The sequence below is a fragment of the Trichomycterus rosablanca genome, chromosome 7 (genome assembly GCF_030014385.1).
Source record: "Trichomycterus rosablanca isolate fTriRos1 chromosome 7, fTriRos1.hap1, whole genome shotgun sequence".
Taxonomy (NCBI): Eukaryota; Metazoa; Chordata; class Actinopteri; order Siluriformes; family Trichomycteridae; genus Trichomycterus; species Trichomycterus rosablanca.
Window position 1 is genome coordinate 23,064,094 of NC_085994.1, and position 16,945 is coordinate 23,081,038.

The 16,945-nt window shown below is 40.7% G+C and overlaps 1 protein-coding gene across 1 annotated transcript in view; it reads left to right on the forward strand.

The window, feature by feature from the left end:
- espn (espin) overlaps nt 1-16,945 on the forward strand; it is a 90,137-nt gene that overhangs the window by 22,896 nt on the left and 50,296 nt on the right. The window contains exons 4-7 of the mRNA XM_062998534.1: nt 946-1,128; nt 3,919-4,050; nt 4,740-4,959; nt 9,971-10,194. Coding sequence (XP_062854604.1) covers nt 946-1,128; nt 3,919-4,050; nt 4,740-4,959; nt 9,971-10,194 — 759 coding nt within the window. The remainder of the gene's footprint in view (nt 1-945; nt 1,129-3,918; nt 4,051-4,739; nt 4,960-9,970; nt 10,195-16,945) is intronic.

Consider the following 16,945-nt stretch of genomic DNA (forward strand, 5'->3'; position numbering starts at 1 on the left):
TGGAGTTTTTAAACACCTCACTGTCACTGCTGGACTAAGAATAGTCCACCAACCAAAAAATTATCCAGCCAACAGCACCCCGTGGGAAGCGTCCTGTGACCACTGATGAAGGTCTAGATGATGACCAACTCAAACAGCAGCAATAGATGAGCGATCGTCTCTACAAGGTAGGAGTGTCTAATAGAGTGGACAGTGAGTGGACATGGTATTTAAAAACTCCAGCAGCGCTGCTGTGTCTGATCCACTCATACCAGCACAACACACACTAACACACCACCACCATGTCAGTGTTACTGCAGTGCTGAGAATGATACACCACCTAAATAGTACCTGCTCTGTAGTGGTCCTGTAGGGGTCCTGACCATTGAAGAACAGATTGAAAGGAGGTTAAAAAAGTATGTAGAGAAATAGGTGGACTACAGTCAGTAATTGTATAACTACAAAGTGCTTTTAAATGGTAAGTGGAGCTGATATAAATGGACAGTGAGTGTAGAAACAAGGAGGTGGTTTTAATGTTATGGCTGATCAGTGTACACATATATGATTGGCTATGTCTGGGGAGTGGCCAAACACCCTAGCCATTGGGAGGTGCACTTGTCAGTGCAATCTCAGTTCTGGTCCTGAGCCTGGATACAATAAGGAGGGTTTATGTGAGGAAGGACATCTGGCATAAATACTGTGCTGACCTTTAAAATTCGGGAACAGCAGTTAAATAATGTTTTTAAAGAAAGGGAGCTAATTTACACTTCAGACTTTATACTCCTAAGATCCTTTAAGCCTTATTATTTCATGAATTAAATTTAATCAGATTAATTCAAACATTCTATGTGATTCACCCCTTACAATTATAACAATGTTCTAACCCCTGTGCTTACTTACAGTCCCTACTACTATTCCACGCATGACAACCGTTTCAGGTCATTTTTCTGCTTTGTCTCTGTGCAGATGAACTTCACAGACATCAGCCTGACGGACCAGGACAAAGATGGCGCCACTGCCATGCACTTCTCTGCCAGCCGAGGTCATGCAAAGGTTCTGAGCTGGCTTCTCCTACATGGGGGAGAGATCGTGACAGACAGCTGGGGTGGGACACCTCTCCATGATGCGGCCGAGAATGGGGAGCTGGAGGTGGGTGGCCCACAGATCTCAATGTGAAGGTGTTTTCTTTGCAGGATTTGTTCATTTCTTCTGGTTATATTAGAATTACAAAGATGTTATTTATTTATTTATTAGGATTGTAATGTCATGTTTTACACACTTTATGGTTACATTCATGATAGGACAGGTAGTTACACAAGATTTATCAGTTTAAGTCTTTAATGTCAAACAGTCATGGACAATTTTGTATCTTTAATTCACCTCACTGGGCGGCATAATAGCTAAGTGGGTAGCACTGTCACCTCACAGCGAAAAGGTCCTGGGTTCGATCCCCAGGTGGGGCGTATGCATGTTCTCCCTGTGTCTGCGTGGGTTTCCTCCGGGAGCTCCAGTTTCCTCCCAAAGTCCAAAAACATACAGTCAGGTTAATTGGAGACACTGAATTGCCCTATAGGTGAATGGGTATGTGTATGAGTGGGTGTGGGTGTGTGTGTGTGTGTGTATGTGTGTGTCTGCCCTGCAATGGGCTGACTACCCGTCCAGTGTGTTACTGTGTGCCTTGGCTCCAATAGGCTCCAGCACCCCCGCAACCCCAGGACCAAATCAAACCCAGGACCTTCTTGCTGTGAGGCCACAGTGCTACCCACTGAGCCACTGTACAAGACTTATACACCCATATTCAGTACAGTAAAGTTCTATACCTAGGCATACCTTGAGTTGGGTCAGAGCATGGTCAAATGTATGGTATAATCAGGAATCAGCTATAGCTTCTTTTGTTGTGTTGCAGTTAGCGAATGCAGGCATGGAAACAGATCACGGCAGATCCAAAAGCATCTCAGGAGGATCTGATTTCCGGGCCTCCTCATACATAGTATATCTGGTCCACATTGAACATGTGTTCACCTAGCTGTTGCTTTAATCCTGGTTAAGTAGGATGTGGGCTTGGTGCACAGAACATAAAGCAGGTGTTAGCTAAACAGGATGCAAAACTGAAAAAACCCTCATTTGCATGACTAGCACAGCAAAGCGTAAGTGATAAGTCTCAGCAAATTTTGCCTTTAAAGGCAATGGATCTGCCCTCTAGCGAAGGGCTTGTTGTGTCATTCCAAAGTTTTTACTACTGTTACTGTCTGATCGTATTCGCATTACTGACATATCACAATTTATAGAGTATAAATAAATATATTTCATTTATGTTGCTGGTTAGAATTAGTAATTTAGCTTTCTTTTGGTGGCTTATGTGATTAATAATAATGACATAGCTGACACATCACAAGTGTTTAAATACTGTTAATCGGGCGGCACAATGGCTAAGTGGATAGCACTGTCGCCTCACACCAAGAAGGTCCTGGGTTCGATCCCCAGGTGGGGTGGTCTGGGTCCTTTCTGTGTGGAGTTTGCATGTTCTCCCTGTGTCTGTGTGGGTTTACTACGGGTGCTCCGGTTTCCTCCCACAGTCCAAAAACATGCAAGTGAGGTGAACTGGAGATACTAAATTGTCCACGACTGTGTTCGATATAACCTTGTGTGAACTGATGAACCTTGTGTAATGAGTAACTACCGTTCCTGTCATGAATGTAACCAAAGTGTAAAACATGACGTTAAAATCCTAATAAACAAACAAATACTGGTAATCAAATTTAACATACTGTACTATTTTTTGCTTTCTTTGTTACAGCCTGATTTAATGCGCGAGTCTGAGAGATGTGCAAGATAAAAAGTTTAACACGCATCAAAGACATTAAACAAAAGAAGAGAAATTGAACAAATGAATTACAAAGTAAAATTAGACAAGGCTCAGTGAAGAATTTTGCATTTAATTATGCATGATTTGGGCTTTGTCTACTAACCTCTCCTGAAAAATGTCTCTTAATGTCTCTTAACTGCTTGTGGGAAGAGCAGTGTTGAAAATAGAAAGCCGAACTGTGATAGTAGGTCCCAGAAGTTTTATTACTTGATTCTAGTGAACACAAAAGAACAAAATGTGTCAATTTATTTAAACCACTTTGTTTTGTTTGATTCAGAACAGTGCAGCACAGTGGAATCCATGTTTACTTTGAATCTCTCAAGCCAGATTTACCCTGTGAGATTTCAGTAGTCTTTTTCTGTAATTTTCACTTTTTCTCCAAATCCAATTACCCAGTTGTATCTCCTCCACTGCAACAGACCCCTATCCTGACCAAGGAGGGCTGTACCTAACACACACACCCTCCAACACGTGTGTAGTACTCCTCTCTACTAGCACTTCTCTTCACCTGACCGAGGCAGGTTCACACAGGAATCAGTATTGTGTATGGAGGGACACACACTGCTTTCCTTTATCCATTGTTTTTGTGCAGGTGTCATCGACCAGTCAACAGAGTTCGCAACTGCAGCAGCAATAAGAAATCCCTTTAAGATTTAAGATCCAAGATTAACTTTATTGTCATTTCACTGTACACCAAGGTGCATAGAAAAACAAAATTACGAGCATTAAGTTCATCCTAAAAAACACGGCAGATTTAAAATACAGAGCATATATAAGAGAAGGATATAAAAATTCAGCCCTCCCACCCTTAGACATAGCCAATCATGTCTGTGTAAGTGCCAGGCGGGCCGATAGCAGAGCTGAGATTTAAACTTGCAGGCTGCCCATCTTGTCCGCTTTTATGTATTTTTATATATAACCTACATTTAAACTCTTTGGTATCAAAATCTTAAACAAGCTATGAAGCATGGAGAATAAACCAAATACGTACTGGAAAGACGTAACACATATCAAGCTCTAACCAGAGACCTGCATGTCCCTAAGTTTCTTTCTTATTCTTAATGTCCACATAGTGCTGTCAGATTCTGGTGGTGAATGGTGTGGATTTGAGTATTCAAGACCAAGATGGCTTTACTGCAGCAGAGCTGGCTGAACACAACGGCCATCTGCAGTGTGCCAAGTACCTCCGCACAGTCGAAAATATGGTAAGAAGCATATCAAACATACTTTTATGTTAAATTCCAAAGCATTTCCAAATACTTTATGTGGCCTTTTAAAAAAAAAAAAAAAAAAAAAAAAAAAAAAAAAAAAAAGAAAAAAAAAAAAAAAAAAAAAAAAAAAAAGAAACCCTATTCATATTGATTACATTTTGATTTTACAAATAGCCTTTTACCTTAATTGATATCACTTGGTCATGTTTCGTTTTTTCCTGGTTTATCATGAATAAGACTTTTTAACTCATTTCATTTTTATGTTTTACCACTGTTTTATCCTGGTCAGGGTTGAAGTGAGTACGGTTTTTGTACATCATATCTGTATGTTGACAGCTGATCAGCCAATAACGCCTCTGGAAATTTGAACCTTGGATCCCCAGCGATAGTTGGAAAACAAATGCATCTTTAAAAAGAAATATATTATAAAGACAATATTAAAACGCATTATAGTAAGTTAATGCTTTAAATATAGCATCTTTTAGCAGGGGGAAATTAATGTAAAAATAATTGCTGTACCATTTACCAAAAAGTACCATTTATTTTTGAGCCAAGACTGTAATTTAGACCCTAAAACAGCAGGGATCAATAAAAGAAGCCGATTGATTAAGTACAAATAATTAACCAGACATAAACAGCACTGTAAAGTAACATTAGCTAATTTCTTCCTGTTTTCCTTCCAGAGCGTATCACACCGTGTCTTATCACGCGATCCTTCAACAGACCTTGAGTATAAGCAGCCTGACTCGGGCCTCTCATCTCCAAACGCCACACTAAACACAGGAGCTCATTTCGCTGTGGGCTCTCCATCCAGCTCGCTGTCTAACTATGACTCAGCAAACTCCAGTCAGGCCAGCACAGGGGAGAAGAAGAACAGTTTGCCAGCACAGCGAATACCACCAGGTAGGTTCCACAAGGCACAGGTTTCATTGTTAACTGACCTTTGCACATCTGCAAAGATAATATAGCCCTTAACTTACATTCTTGCGATATATAGATATGATCAGAACAGGGACATGGTGCCAGACAAAACTTTTTAAAATAAAAACTGGATCTTTGTAAACAAGTACTCTACTTAAGGACAATTTAAATGTCCCTACAAGGTCAAAACTGATAAGTATGTTTTTGCCCACAAAGTTCTAAACACACACACACACACACAGATAACAAAAATTAAAATTTATTCTAATCATGAACACAGCATTGTTTGACATTTATTTCACAACATTGTTTTGTGATAATGCACACAGAATTGCAAAAAATAAGAACAATAATTTATTTATAAAAACTTGGACCAGTGGTTCCCAAACTTTTTTCATATTTATTTATTTTTAATTTTTTTTTTTTATAATGCATTTTCTCCCGATTTAGCGTAGTCAATTTGTCATGTGCCCTCCGACATGTGCGCAGTCTTTGCGGACCCCTTTTTAATACCCGTGCTTCTGCACAGGCACCTCTATCTGCTAATCCGGGTTCTTACACAGCGTTTGAAGACCCCACCCACTTAGTCTGGTCATTTCCTCACCCAGCAGGTGGCCAATTTTGTGTCTGCTGCAGGCACTGCCAATTGTGCCTGCTAGATGCCACCCAGCCAACCGGTAGCAGAGCTGGTGAAATATCCCGCTGCACCACCTTGGCGCCATATATTTGAGATTTTTGATCCCACCCCACCGACACACACATATACATCTTTTGCTTTCAAACTCCACTGGAATTTATTTTAAACATCGTAATCCAAACATTTTTTTACCTTATTGATGACTTCTTATTCACTCTAACATTGGGGCGGCACGGTGGCTAAGTGGGTAGCACTGTCGCCTCAAAGCAAGAAGGTCCTGGGTTTGATCCCCAGGTGGGGCAGTCCAGGTCCTTTCTGTGTGGAGTTTGCATCTTCTCCCCATGTCTGCGTGGGTTTCTTTCCACAGTCCAAAGACATGACATGCAAGTAAGGTGAATTGGAGACACTAAATTGTCCAAGACTGTGTTCGATGTAACCTTTTGAACTGATTAACCTTATGTAATGAGTAACTACCGTTCCTGTCATGAATGTAACCAAAAGTGTAAAACATGACGTTAAAATCCTAATAAACAAACACCCTAACATTGAAATTATTTCAAGTGACATGCATTATGTGTCTTAAATTACTGTCTAACTCTCACAAACTTGTCTTATCTTAGCAGTGTTCAAACATGCCTCATTCACTTGCATTGCTGCACCCCCACTTTGGGAAGCACTGCATCAGACATTTATGTTAAGTACAATACAAATCTATGTTGACCTTTATGGTGCCATATGATTTTCTAAAGGTTCTGTCTTTATTATAGGGATGCATCGATACCATTTTTTCCCAACCGAGTATGAGTACAAGTACATGTATTTTTGTACTTGCCGATACCGATACCAATACCTATTTAGAATAGATACCACGTCCAAAAATGCAAGTCAACAAGTGGCGAGTGATGAAAGTGTTTGTGCGCTGATCTGATGAAATCAAGGAGGAAAAATTAATGAATCTGAGTGGATTTGGCAACACGAATAGCATGGATTGTTCTATAGTGAGCTGGAGGTTAATAAATATTTTTGCAATGTTGGTGTTTTGTTATGTTTTGTAGAGAACGATCAGGTCAGAAATACTGTAAAACGTGTGTGTGTGTGTGCCGGTGTATTCTGATATAAACTATATTATCCCCCTGTCCCACCTGTTTACACTCCTCTCCTACGTTTCCCCTCACACCGTATCCTGCGTTCTCATTGGCTGTTCGACATGTCACTCATTCCCAGTCGCACATCTCAGATTAGATATCTGACGCAGAGCCGTAGATTCTCTCTACCGCTCTGATCTGACGTGCTAGAAAACTCTGCGAGCCGGTCTGATCGAGTTGTTGGATAGTTCACACTTAGTGATCGAGAGCCGAGTTTTGATCGCCGAGAGAACGCCGAGTTGCTCCCGAGCCGGAAAATCTAGCGCCGACCAGTCGCCGAGCGAAAATCAGGGCAAAAATCGTGTAGTGTGAACTAGGCATAACGCAGCAACGTGCACTAGGCACACGGTATCGGATGTTTAGTATCGGAGCCTCGTTTGCGAGTACGAGTACAAGTTAATGAGCGCGGTATCAGGCAAATACCCGATACCAGTATCGGTACTCATGCATCTCTAGTCTTTAATGTGGCCCTTGGTAGTCATTTCCCTGCCTTCCCTTTGTGTTTTAAACAATGTCTTGCTCCTTTCAATATCTCATGACCAGTAGTTCATGAACCCCTTTGCTGCCTATTGCTGCACTCTGTGTGCACGTCTTAACAATGGTGGGAACACTGGTGCTCACTGAGCTGGAAGAGATTTGGTGCAATTATTCCACTATGCCGTCTAGGCTGTGCTAGCTAGTGGTGCCCTCCAGTGGAAAGACTAAGCAATTTGTGGGATTTTGGGGGAATTTTATTATCATTATTATTATTAATTATTATTATCATTCTTCTGGATCAAGCTAATAGTGATATTAACAGTATTTTTCTATACAGTTATTGAAAATAAAGCAGTAAATTGTTTGTTTATTAGGATTTTAACATATTTTACACTTTGGTTACATTCATGACAAGAAAAGTAGTTACTCATTACACAAGATTCATCAGTTCATAATGTTGTTTCAAACACAGTCATGGACAATTTAGTGTCTCCAATTTACCTCACTTGCATGCCTTTGGACTGTGGGAGGAAACCGGAGCACCCGGAGTAAATCCACGGGGACATGGGGAGAACATGCAAACTCCACACAGAAAGGACCCAGACCGCCCCACCCGGGGATCGAACCCAGCACCTTCTCGCTGTTAGGCGACAGTGCTACCCACTTAGCCACCGTGCCGCCCAGCAGTAGATTTAAATAATTTTCCATGTTCTAATATAACTGCACTGTAATTGATGTATACATTAGTCATTCATTAGTGGGACATTTGAACAATTTGAGTTTGAAAAGTGAGTGGAGTAACAGCATATGAATTTACCTATGGTTTACCAAATTTACCTACGGGTACAAAGCAAGGCAAGTAAACCTTTTGTCTGTGTAACTTTGGTCATTGGATTTTCATTTCAGAAACCATTATTAACCCTTTGATGCACAACCTGGGTCAAAAGTGACCCAACTGAGTTTTTATTTTCTATATCTTTGCAATAAATTAATTTCGTCATTCAAGCTTCCATGAATTTTTCAATTAACTTGTTTTTGATCATCACAAATCCTTATTTCAGTTTTATATTTTTTTCTTTTTTAATAAAAATCATTTTTGTATCACTACCCTTCTAATGCACAACATGGGTCAAAAATGTATTTACTATGGAATTTGACAGAAACTACTGACTGTAAGTGTACTGTAAGTGTTTGTAGTCAAAAACATATTTACTGATCTTTTGAAAGACAACCAAAGATTAGGCTCTTGAATCTTGAATATGTCCAATACTATTTGCTTGCTAGCTGTTTACATATTCTAGTATAGATAGCTTTTATTAGCTAAGACAGCAAATACATGAATAACTGACAAATGTGCATATGAAAATATTCTTGAATGGATGAATATGGGTCATTTTTGACCCATGTTGTGCATTAGAAGGGGTTTGCTTAGCTTGTGCATCAAAGGGTTAAAAACAGTAAATGGGTCGTTTCTTGTTTTTTGGTTCTGTTATTGTCAATAGAAAAAAACAAGAAATAACGTTGTTTTACAGTTTAATAAACCTGCAGTGCACACTGCTTCGTGTGAGTGCAAATGGTCATAGCAGCACCTGATCAAGTTCACTGGGGCTGAGAATACCTGACAGTGTGTCTCCAGGACTGGAACTAAAAATCACTGGGGCGGCTTGCTGGTTCAGTGGGTGGCACTGTCCCCTTACAGCAAGAAGGTCCTGGGTTCAATCCCCAGCTGGGGCGGTCCGGGTCCTTTCTGTTTGGAGTTTGCATGTTCTCCTTGTGTCTGTGTGGGTTTCCTCTTACAGTCCAATGACATGCAAGTGAGGTGAATTGGAGATACAAAATTGTCCATGGCTGTGTCTGACATAAAACTTACTGATAAATCTTGTGTAACTATTAACTACTGTTTCTGTCATGAATGTAACCAAAGTGTGTAAAACATTAAAATCCTAATAAATAAATAAAAATCACTGGGCTATATCCTATTTGACCCTAAATCAACTAAAGCAGTGTATTACAATCCATGTCCTTGTCCTGACAATCACCGACATCCCCCGTTAAAGGACGAGGGTCCAGGAGTCTGTCTTTATAACATTTTGACCTTGACTTGAATGTAGGCTAATATACATTACATGTAGGCATATACACCGATCAGCCGTAACATTAAAACCACCTCCTTGTTTCTACACAGACTGTCTATTTTATCAGCTCCACTTACCATATAGAAGCACTTTGTAGTTCTACAATTACTTACTGTAGTCCATCTATTTCTCTACATGCTTTGTAAGCCCCCTTTCATGCTGTTCTTCAATGGTCAGAACTCTCCCAGGACCACTACAGAGCAGGTATTATTTGGCTGGTGGATCATTCTCAGCACTGCAGTGACACTGACATGGTGGTGGTGTGTTAGTGTGTGTTGTGCTGGTATGAGTGGATAAGACACAGCAGCGCTGCTGGAGTTTTTAAACACCTCACTGTCACTGTTTATTTATAACCCCTTTCATGCACTGCGGTTATTCAAAGTTCTTTACAAATTAGAAAAAACAAAGCCAATAATTAAAGTTTAACATTATAAAAAGAGAATATAAAATAAAACAAGATTAAAACATGATTTAAACAATAGATTTATGAGAATAATTCAAACTAAAATAAACCGTAGAAAGTGCCATTCTAATAAAGTAACCTGAACCTACATTCTTATGCATGATTAAACTTGACTGTATGATTTCTGTTTAAGGAGGCCCTGAGTCGGTCATCACTGACATGCAGGCCTACATGGACATGTTAAACCCTGATGTTACTGATGGGGCTCAAAAGGCGGATGGACCATCACAGCATCCACCCCCTCCCACATTCCCCCCTCCACCACCACCGACGTACCCTGCATCGAATCTACCCGAGGATGAGTTCCTCAAGGTGAAGAGCAACCTTCGTCATGTGGACAATTATACGGTGAAAAAAGAGGTACAGCACACATCATTCTTATGTTCCGAAATTTAACATAAACAAATCATATGCTATTAGTCAGAAGCTATTTATAGAAGCTATGTAAATTTGTAATGGAGGCAGTGTAAAATGTTGCATAAAATCATTCCACATGCACGCAACTAAGCGCTCGGGTGGTGCAGCGATCTGGGTTTAAATCATCTACACAGACAGTGGCTATGTCTGGAGTAAGGGTGGCCAAAGTCCTAAGGTATTCCTGCCTTGTGCACAGTGTTTCTTGGTGACATCAGACCCGCACGACCCAGACAAGGATAAAGCGGTTGATGGAAATGAAACGAATAAAAAATAGATGGAACTACGTCCTAAAACACATATACTATGTATGACATTTAAAGTAAAGCTTGTGAGTCACATATTACCTTCATTTACTATATGTTTTGATATACTGTATATATACTGTATATATATATATATATATATATATATATATATATATATATATATATATATATATATATATATATATATTAGGGCTGTCAAACGATTAAAAATTTTAATCGCGATTAATCTCAGAATTTCATATAGTTAATCGCGATTAATCGCATAAAAAAAAATCTGTGTAAATGTTATAGAAAACAAGGATTTTTAAGTGAAATGTTACAATTAAAATGGTGAACACATTTTATGCTAAATGTACTGATGTTAAAAACTGCTGGGACAAGAGAAAACTGTAAGGGAGTTTATTCACTCACATACTAGGCAGTAAATGTCAGATTGTAGGTTAGAATTTCTCCATCAGCAAACATTGTAGATCAGCGGTGCTTTAGGTGGGATAAGGCGTAGTTATTGTATCAGACTTGTCTGTGGTTGTATCGTGACGATGGTTTGATGGACGTTTCTACACGAAGTGAGTGTGTTTTGACCCTTTGGGGCTTCCATAGTTCATGAACTAACGTGCTCGACTCAGCTTTCCGGTATTCGGTACAGAAGAAGAAGTTAATTAAGTGTAATAAAGTGTTCTGCTCCCGACAACTTGTGAATATAGCGTGTATTTATTTCTTTATTATGCAAGTGCATCACTACCACGATCGGTTACATTATGTTAACAAACCGCAAATGAAAAACGGTGGCAAGTCCGACATTAAAACGTTTGTTCTACCAGTCAAGTGTCAACATGAACTAGAATTTGCGTTAATGGCACTCATTTTTTTAATCGCGTTAAATTGAGGTCGCGTTAATGCGTTATTATCGCGTTAACTTCGACAGCCCTAATATATATATATATATATACTGTATATATGTATATATATACGTATACATATACATATATACTGTATATATATATATATATACAGTGTATCACAAAAATGAGTACACCCCTCACATTTCTGCAAATATTTCATTATATCTTTTCATGGGACAACACTATAGACATGAAACTTGGATATAACTTAGAGTAGTCAGTGTACAACTTGTATAGCAGTGTAGATTTACTGTCTTCTGAAAATAACTCAACACACAGCCATTAATGTCTAAATAGCTGGCAACATAAGTGAGTACACCCCACAGTGAACACGTCCAAATTGTGCCCAAATGTGTTGTTGTCCCTCCCTGGTGTCATGTGTCAAGGTCCCAGGTGTAAATGGGGAGCAGGGCTGTTAAATTTGGTGTTTTGGGTACAATTCTCTCATACTGGCCACTGGATATTCAACATGGCACCTCATGGCAAAGAACTCTCTGAGGATGTGAGAAATAGAATTGTTGCTCTCCACAAAGATGGCCTGGGCTATAAGAAGATTGCTAACACCCTGAAACTGAGCTACAGCATGGTGGCCAAGGTCATACAGCGGTTTTCCAGGACAGGTTCCACTCGGAACAGGCTTCGCCAGGGTCGACCAAAGAAGTCGAGTCCACGTGTTCGGCGTCATATCCAGAGGTTGGCTTTAAAAAATAGACACATGAGTGCTGCCAGCATTGCTGCAGAGGTTGAAGACGTGGGAGGTCAGCCTGTCAGTGCTCAGACCATACACCGCACACTGCATCAACTCGGTCTGCATGGTCATCATCCCAGAAGGAAGCTGACGCACAAGAAAGCCAGCAAACAGTTTGCTGAAGACAAGCTGTCCAAGAACATGAATTACTGGAATGCCCTGTGGTCTGACGAGACCAAGATAAACTTGTTTGGCTCAAATGGTGTCCAGCATGTGTGGCGGCGCCCTGGTGAGAAGTACCAAGACAACTGTATCTTGCCTACAGTCAAGCATGGTGGTGGTAGCATCATGGTCTTGGGCTGCATGAGTGTTGCTGGCACTGGGGAGCTGCAGTTCATTGAGGGAAACATGAATTCCAACATGTACTGTGACATTCTGAAACAGAGCATGATCCCCTCCCTTCGAAAACTGGGCCTCATGGCAGTTTTCCAACAGGATAACGACCCCAAACACAACCTCCAAGATGACAACTGCCTTGCTGAGGAAGCTGAAGGTAAAGGTGATGGACTAAACCCAATTGAGCACCTGTGGCGCATCCTCAAGTGGAAGTTGGAGGAGTTTAAGGTGTCTAACATCCACCAGCTCCGTGATGTCATCATGGAGGAGTGGAAGAGGATTCCAGTAGCAACCTGTGCAGCTCTGGTGAATTCCATGCCCAGGAGGGTTAAGGCAGTGATAATAATGGTGGTCACACAAAATATTGACACTTTAGGCACAATTTGGACATGTTCACTGTGGGGTGTACTCACTTATGTTGCCAGCCATTTAGACATTAATGGCTGTGTGTTGAGTTATTTTCAGAAGACAGTAAATCTACACTGCTATACAAGTTGTACACTGACTACTCTAAGTTATATCCAAGTTTCATTTCTATAGTGTTGTCCCATGAAAAGATATAATAAAATATTTGCAGAAATGTGAGGGGTGTACTCACTTTTGTGATACACTGTATATATATACAGTATATATATATATATATACTGTATATATGAAACCTTTTTTATGATTACATGATAAGTAATTAGAACAAATTATTACTCTAGTGTAATATCCATTAGTCAAACTGCATTTATTCCCCTATTAAACAGTTTGTATAGTGTCAACAATAGGGTTTTTGCCACTCTTCAGCTCTTCCATTCAGCTGGGCTTGGCGGCTGCATGAACAACGATTGGCTGTTGTTCATAGGGTAGGATAAGCCAGATATGGACTCCTCATAGCTGAGCGAATTACGACCTCTGCTGGCTGGTTGATAACGTCTGCACAGAGTCAAGGAATAATGCTGATCAGGGTGTGGCTGTCTGTGCTCAAAGCTGATTGGCATATGAACTCGCCTCGTGTGGATGAAAAGATGCAGTCTACTACTGCGCATGTGTCGGAGGGGGAGTGTGACAGTCTCGCTCTTCTCAATCGGGGTGGGGGTCAGCTACTGGGGGCAGTTGTAGCCTAGTGGTTAGGGTACTGGACTAGTAATCGAAAGGTCGCTGGTTCAAGCCCCACCACTGACAGGTTGCCACTGTTGGGCCCTTCAGCAAGGCCCTTAACCCTCAATTGCTTAGATCAGTGGTTCTCAAACTGTGGTACGCGTACCACTGGTGGTACGTGAAGCAGCACGAGGTGGTACGCCAGATAATCTCGGAAAAGTAATTACATGCACCGAAAAAAATAATAATAATAAATAAAAAATAACAAAATGTGTAAATTACTAATAAAATTCTTATAATTCTGTTTTAATAAAATCAGTTGAATTAAAACAAATCGTATTAAAACTAATGTGTTATTTAAAATATTCGGGGCTACGCAGACACCGTACTTCATTACGTCTATACTTCACGTTCGCGGTTTCCATCTGGAAATTTCCGAAACGTATCAGTAAAGTTATCAGTAGATCTCTCGCTTTTATCAGATCAGATCTGCGTTTGAAGCTCACTGATCTCGTTCCTGGCTGCTCCGCTAAACAGACGCATCCCACTCACTCACATGCCGATTCTATTGAACGGATCTTTGAAATGAACGAAAGGAGCCGAATCTTTTATTTCTGCACAATTCTTATCGGCTGTAATCCACCCATTCAGCTTCCATCAGTAAAGGGGAATTAATCGTAAATCGTAATAAAGGCTGTGTATTGTCGATATTCAAATCTTTCAGTATTGCGGAGAACGAGACACACACACACACACACAGAGAGAGAGAGAGAGAGAGAGAGAGAGAGATAGTAGTATAATTACAAATAATTGAGAAATAAACTATGAACTTGTTTAATTCTGTTAAATCTGATTATTTCATTGTGCTTATGTTTTAAAGCAGAAACAAACACAGTCACATCTCTGTACAAGAGAGGATTTTTCTGAAACTTAATGAAATGCAACCACAGTCTGCCTCTTCCCTGTAGTGTTTTTGCCTTTTGAAATGAATCTTTCTCATTTAAGTGATGTTTGAATTAGGCCTACATTTAATGCAAATTTGATGTTAATATCGAGGGTGTCTTATAGTTTACCTAGTAGCGTGAAGTCACTTTTTGAACGGCTCCTTGAAAGGAACCGAGCCAAAAGATCCAGCTCCCGTCAAGAAGCCATAATTCATATCACTAATATACAGGGGTTGGACAAAATAACTGAAACACCTGTCATTTTAGTGTGGGAGGTTTCATGGCTAAATTGGACCAGTCTGGTGGCCAATCTTCATTAATTGCACATTGCACCAGTAAGAGCAGAGTGTGAAGGTTCAATTAGCAGGGTAAGAGCACAGTTTTGCTCAAAATATTGCAATGCACACAACATTATGGGTGACATACCAGAGTTCAAAAGAGGACAAATTGTTGGTGCACGTCTTGCTGGCACATCTGACCAAGACAGCAAGTCTTTGTGATGTATCAAGAGCCATGGTATCCAGGGTAATGTCAGCATACCACCAAGAAGGACAAACCACATCCAACAGGATTAACTGTGGACGCAAGAGGAAGCTGTCTGAAAGGGATGTTCGGGTGCTAACCCGGATTGTATCCAAAAAACATAAAACCACGGCTGCCCAAATCACGGCAGAATTAAATGTGCACCTCAACTCTCCTGTTTCCACCAGAACTGTCCGTCGGGAGCTCCACAGGGTCGATATACACGGCCGGGCTGCTATAGCCAAACCTTTGGTCACTCGTGCCAATGCCAAACGTCGGTTTCAATGGTGCAAGGAGCGCAAATCTTGGGCTGTGGACAATGTGAAACATGTATTGTTCTCTGATGAGTCCACCTTTACTGTTTTCCCCACATCCGGGAGAGTTACGGTGTGGAGAAGCCCCAAAGAAGCGTACCACCCAGACTGTTGCATGCCCAGAGTGAAGCATGGGGGTGGATCAGTGATGGTTTGGGCTGCCATATCATGGCATTCCCTTGGCCCAATACTTGTGCTAGATGGGCGCGTCACTGCCAAGGACTACCGAACCATTCTGGAGGACCATGTGCATCCAATGGCGGTGCCGTGTATCAGGATGACAATGCACCAATACACACAGCAAGACTGGTGAAAGATTGGTTTGATGAACATGAAAGTGAAGTTGAACATCTCCCATGGCCTGCACAGTCACCAGATCTAAATATTATTGAGCCACTTTAGGGTATTTTGGAGAAGCGAGTCAGGAAACGTTTTCCTCCACCAGCATCACGTAGTGACCTGGCCACTATCCTGCAAGAAGAATGGCTTAAAATCCCTCTGACCACTGTGCAGGACTTGTATATGTCATTTCCAAGACGAATTGACGCTGTATTGGCCGCAAAAGGAGGCCCTACACCATACTAATAAATTATTGTGGTCTAAAACCAGGTGTTTCAGTTATTTTGTCCAACCCCTGTATATATATATACACATATATATATATATATATATACAGTATATATATATATATATATATGTATATATATATATATATATATATGTATATATATATATATATATGTATATATATATATATATATATACAGTGTATCACAAAAGTGAGTACACCCCTCACATTTCTGCAAATATTTTATTATATCTTTTCATGGGACAACACTATAGACATGAAACTTGGATATAACTTAGAGTAGTCAGTGTACAACTTGTATAGCAGTGTAGATTTACTGTCTTCTGAAAATAACTCAACACACAGCCATTAATGTCTAAATAGCTGGCAACATAAGTGAGTACACCCCACAGTGAACATGTCCAAATTGTGCCCAAAGTGTCAATATTTTGTGTGACCACCATTATTATCCAGCACTGCCTTAACCCTCCTGGGCATGGAATTCACCAGAGCTGCACAGGTTGCTACTGGAATCCTCTTCCACTCCTGCATGATGACATCACGGAGCTGGTGGATGTTAGACACCTTGAACTCCTCCACCTTCCACTTGAGGATGCGCCACAGGTGCTCAATTGGGTTTAGTCCATCACCTTTACCTTCAGCTTCCTCAGCAAGACAGTTGTCATCTTGGAGGTTGTGTTTGGGGTCGTTATCCTGTTGGAAAACTGCCATGAGGCCCAGTTTTCGAAGGGAGGGGATCATGCTCTGTTTCAGAATGTCACAGTACATGTTGGAATTCATGGTTCCCTCAATGAACTGCAGCTCCCCAGTGCCAGCAACACTCATGCAGCCCAAGACCATGATGCTACCACCACCATGCTTGACTGTAGGCAAGATACAGTTGTCTTGGTACTTCTCACCAGGGCGCCGCCACACATGCTGGACACCATCTGAGCCAAACAAGTTTATCTTGGTCTCGTCAGACCACAGGGCATTCCAGTAATCCAT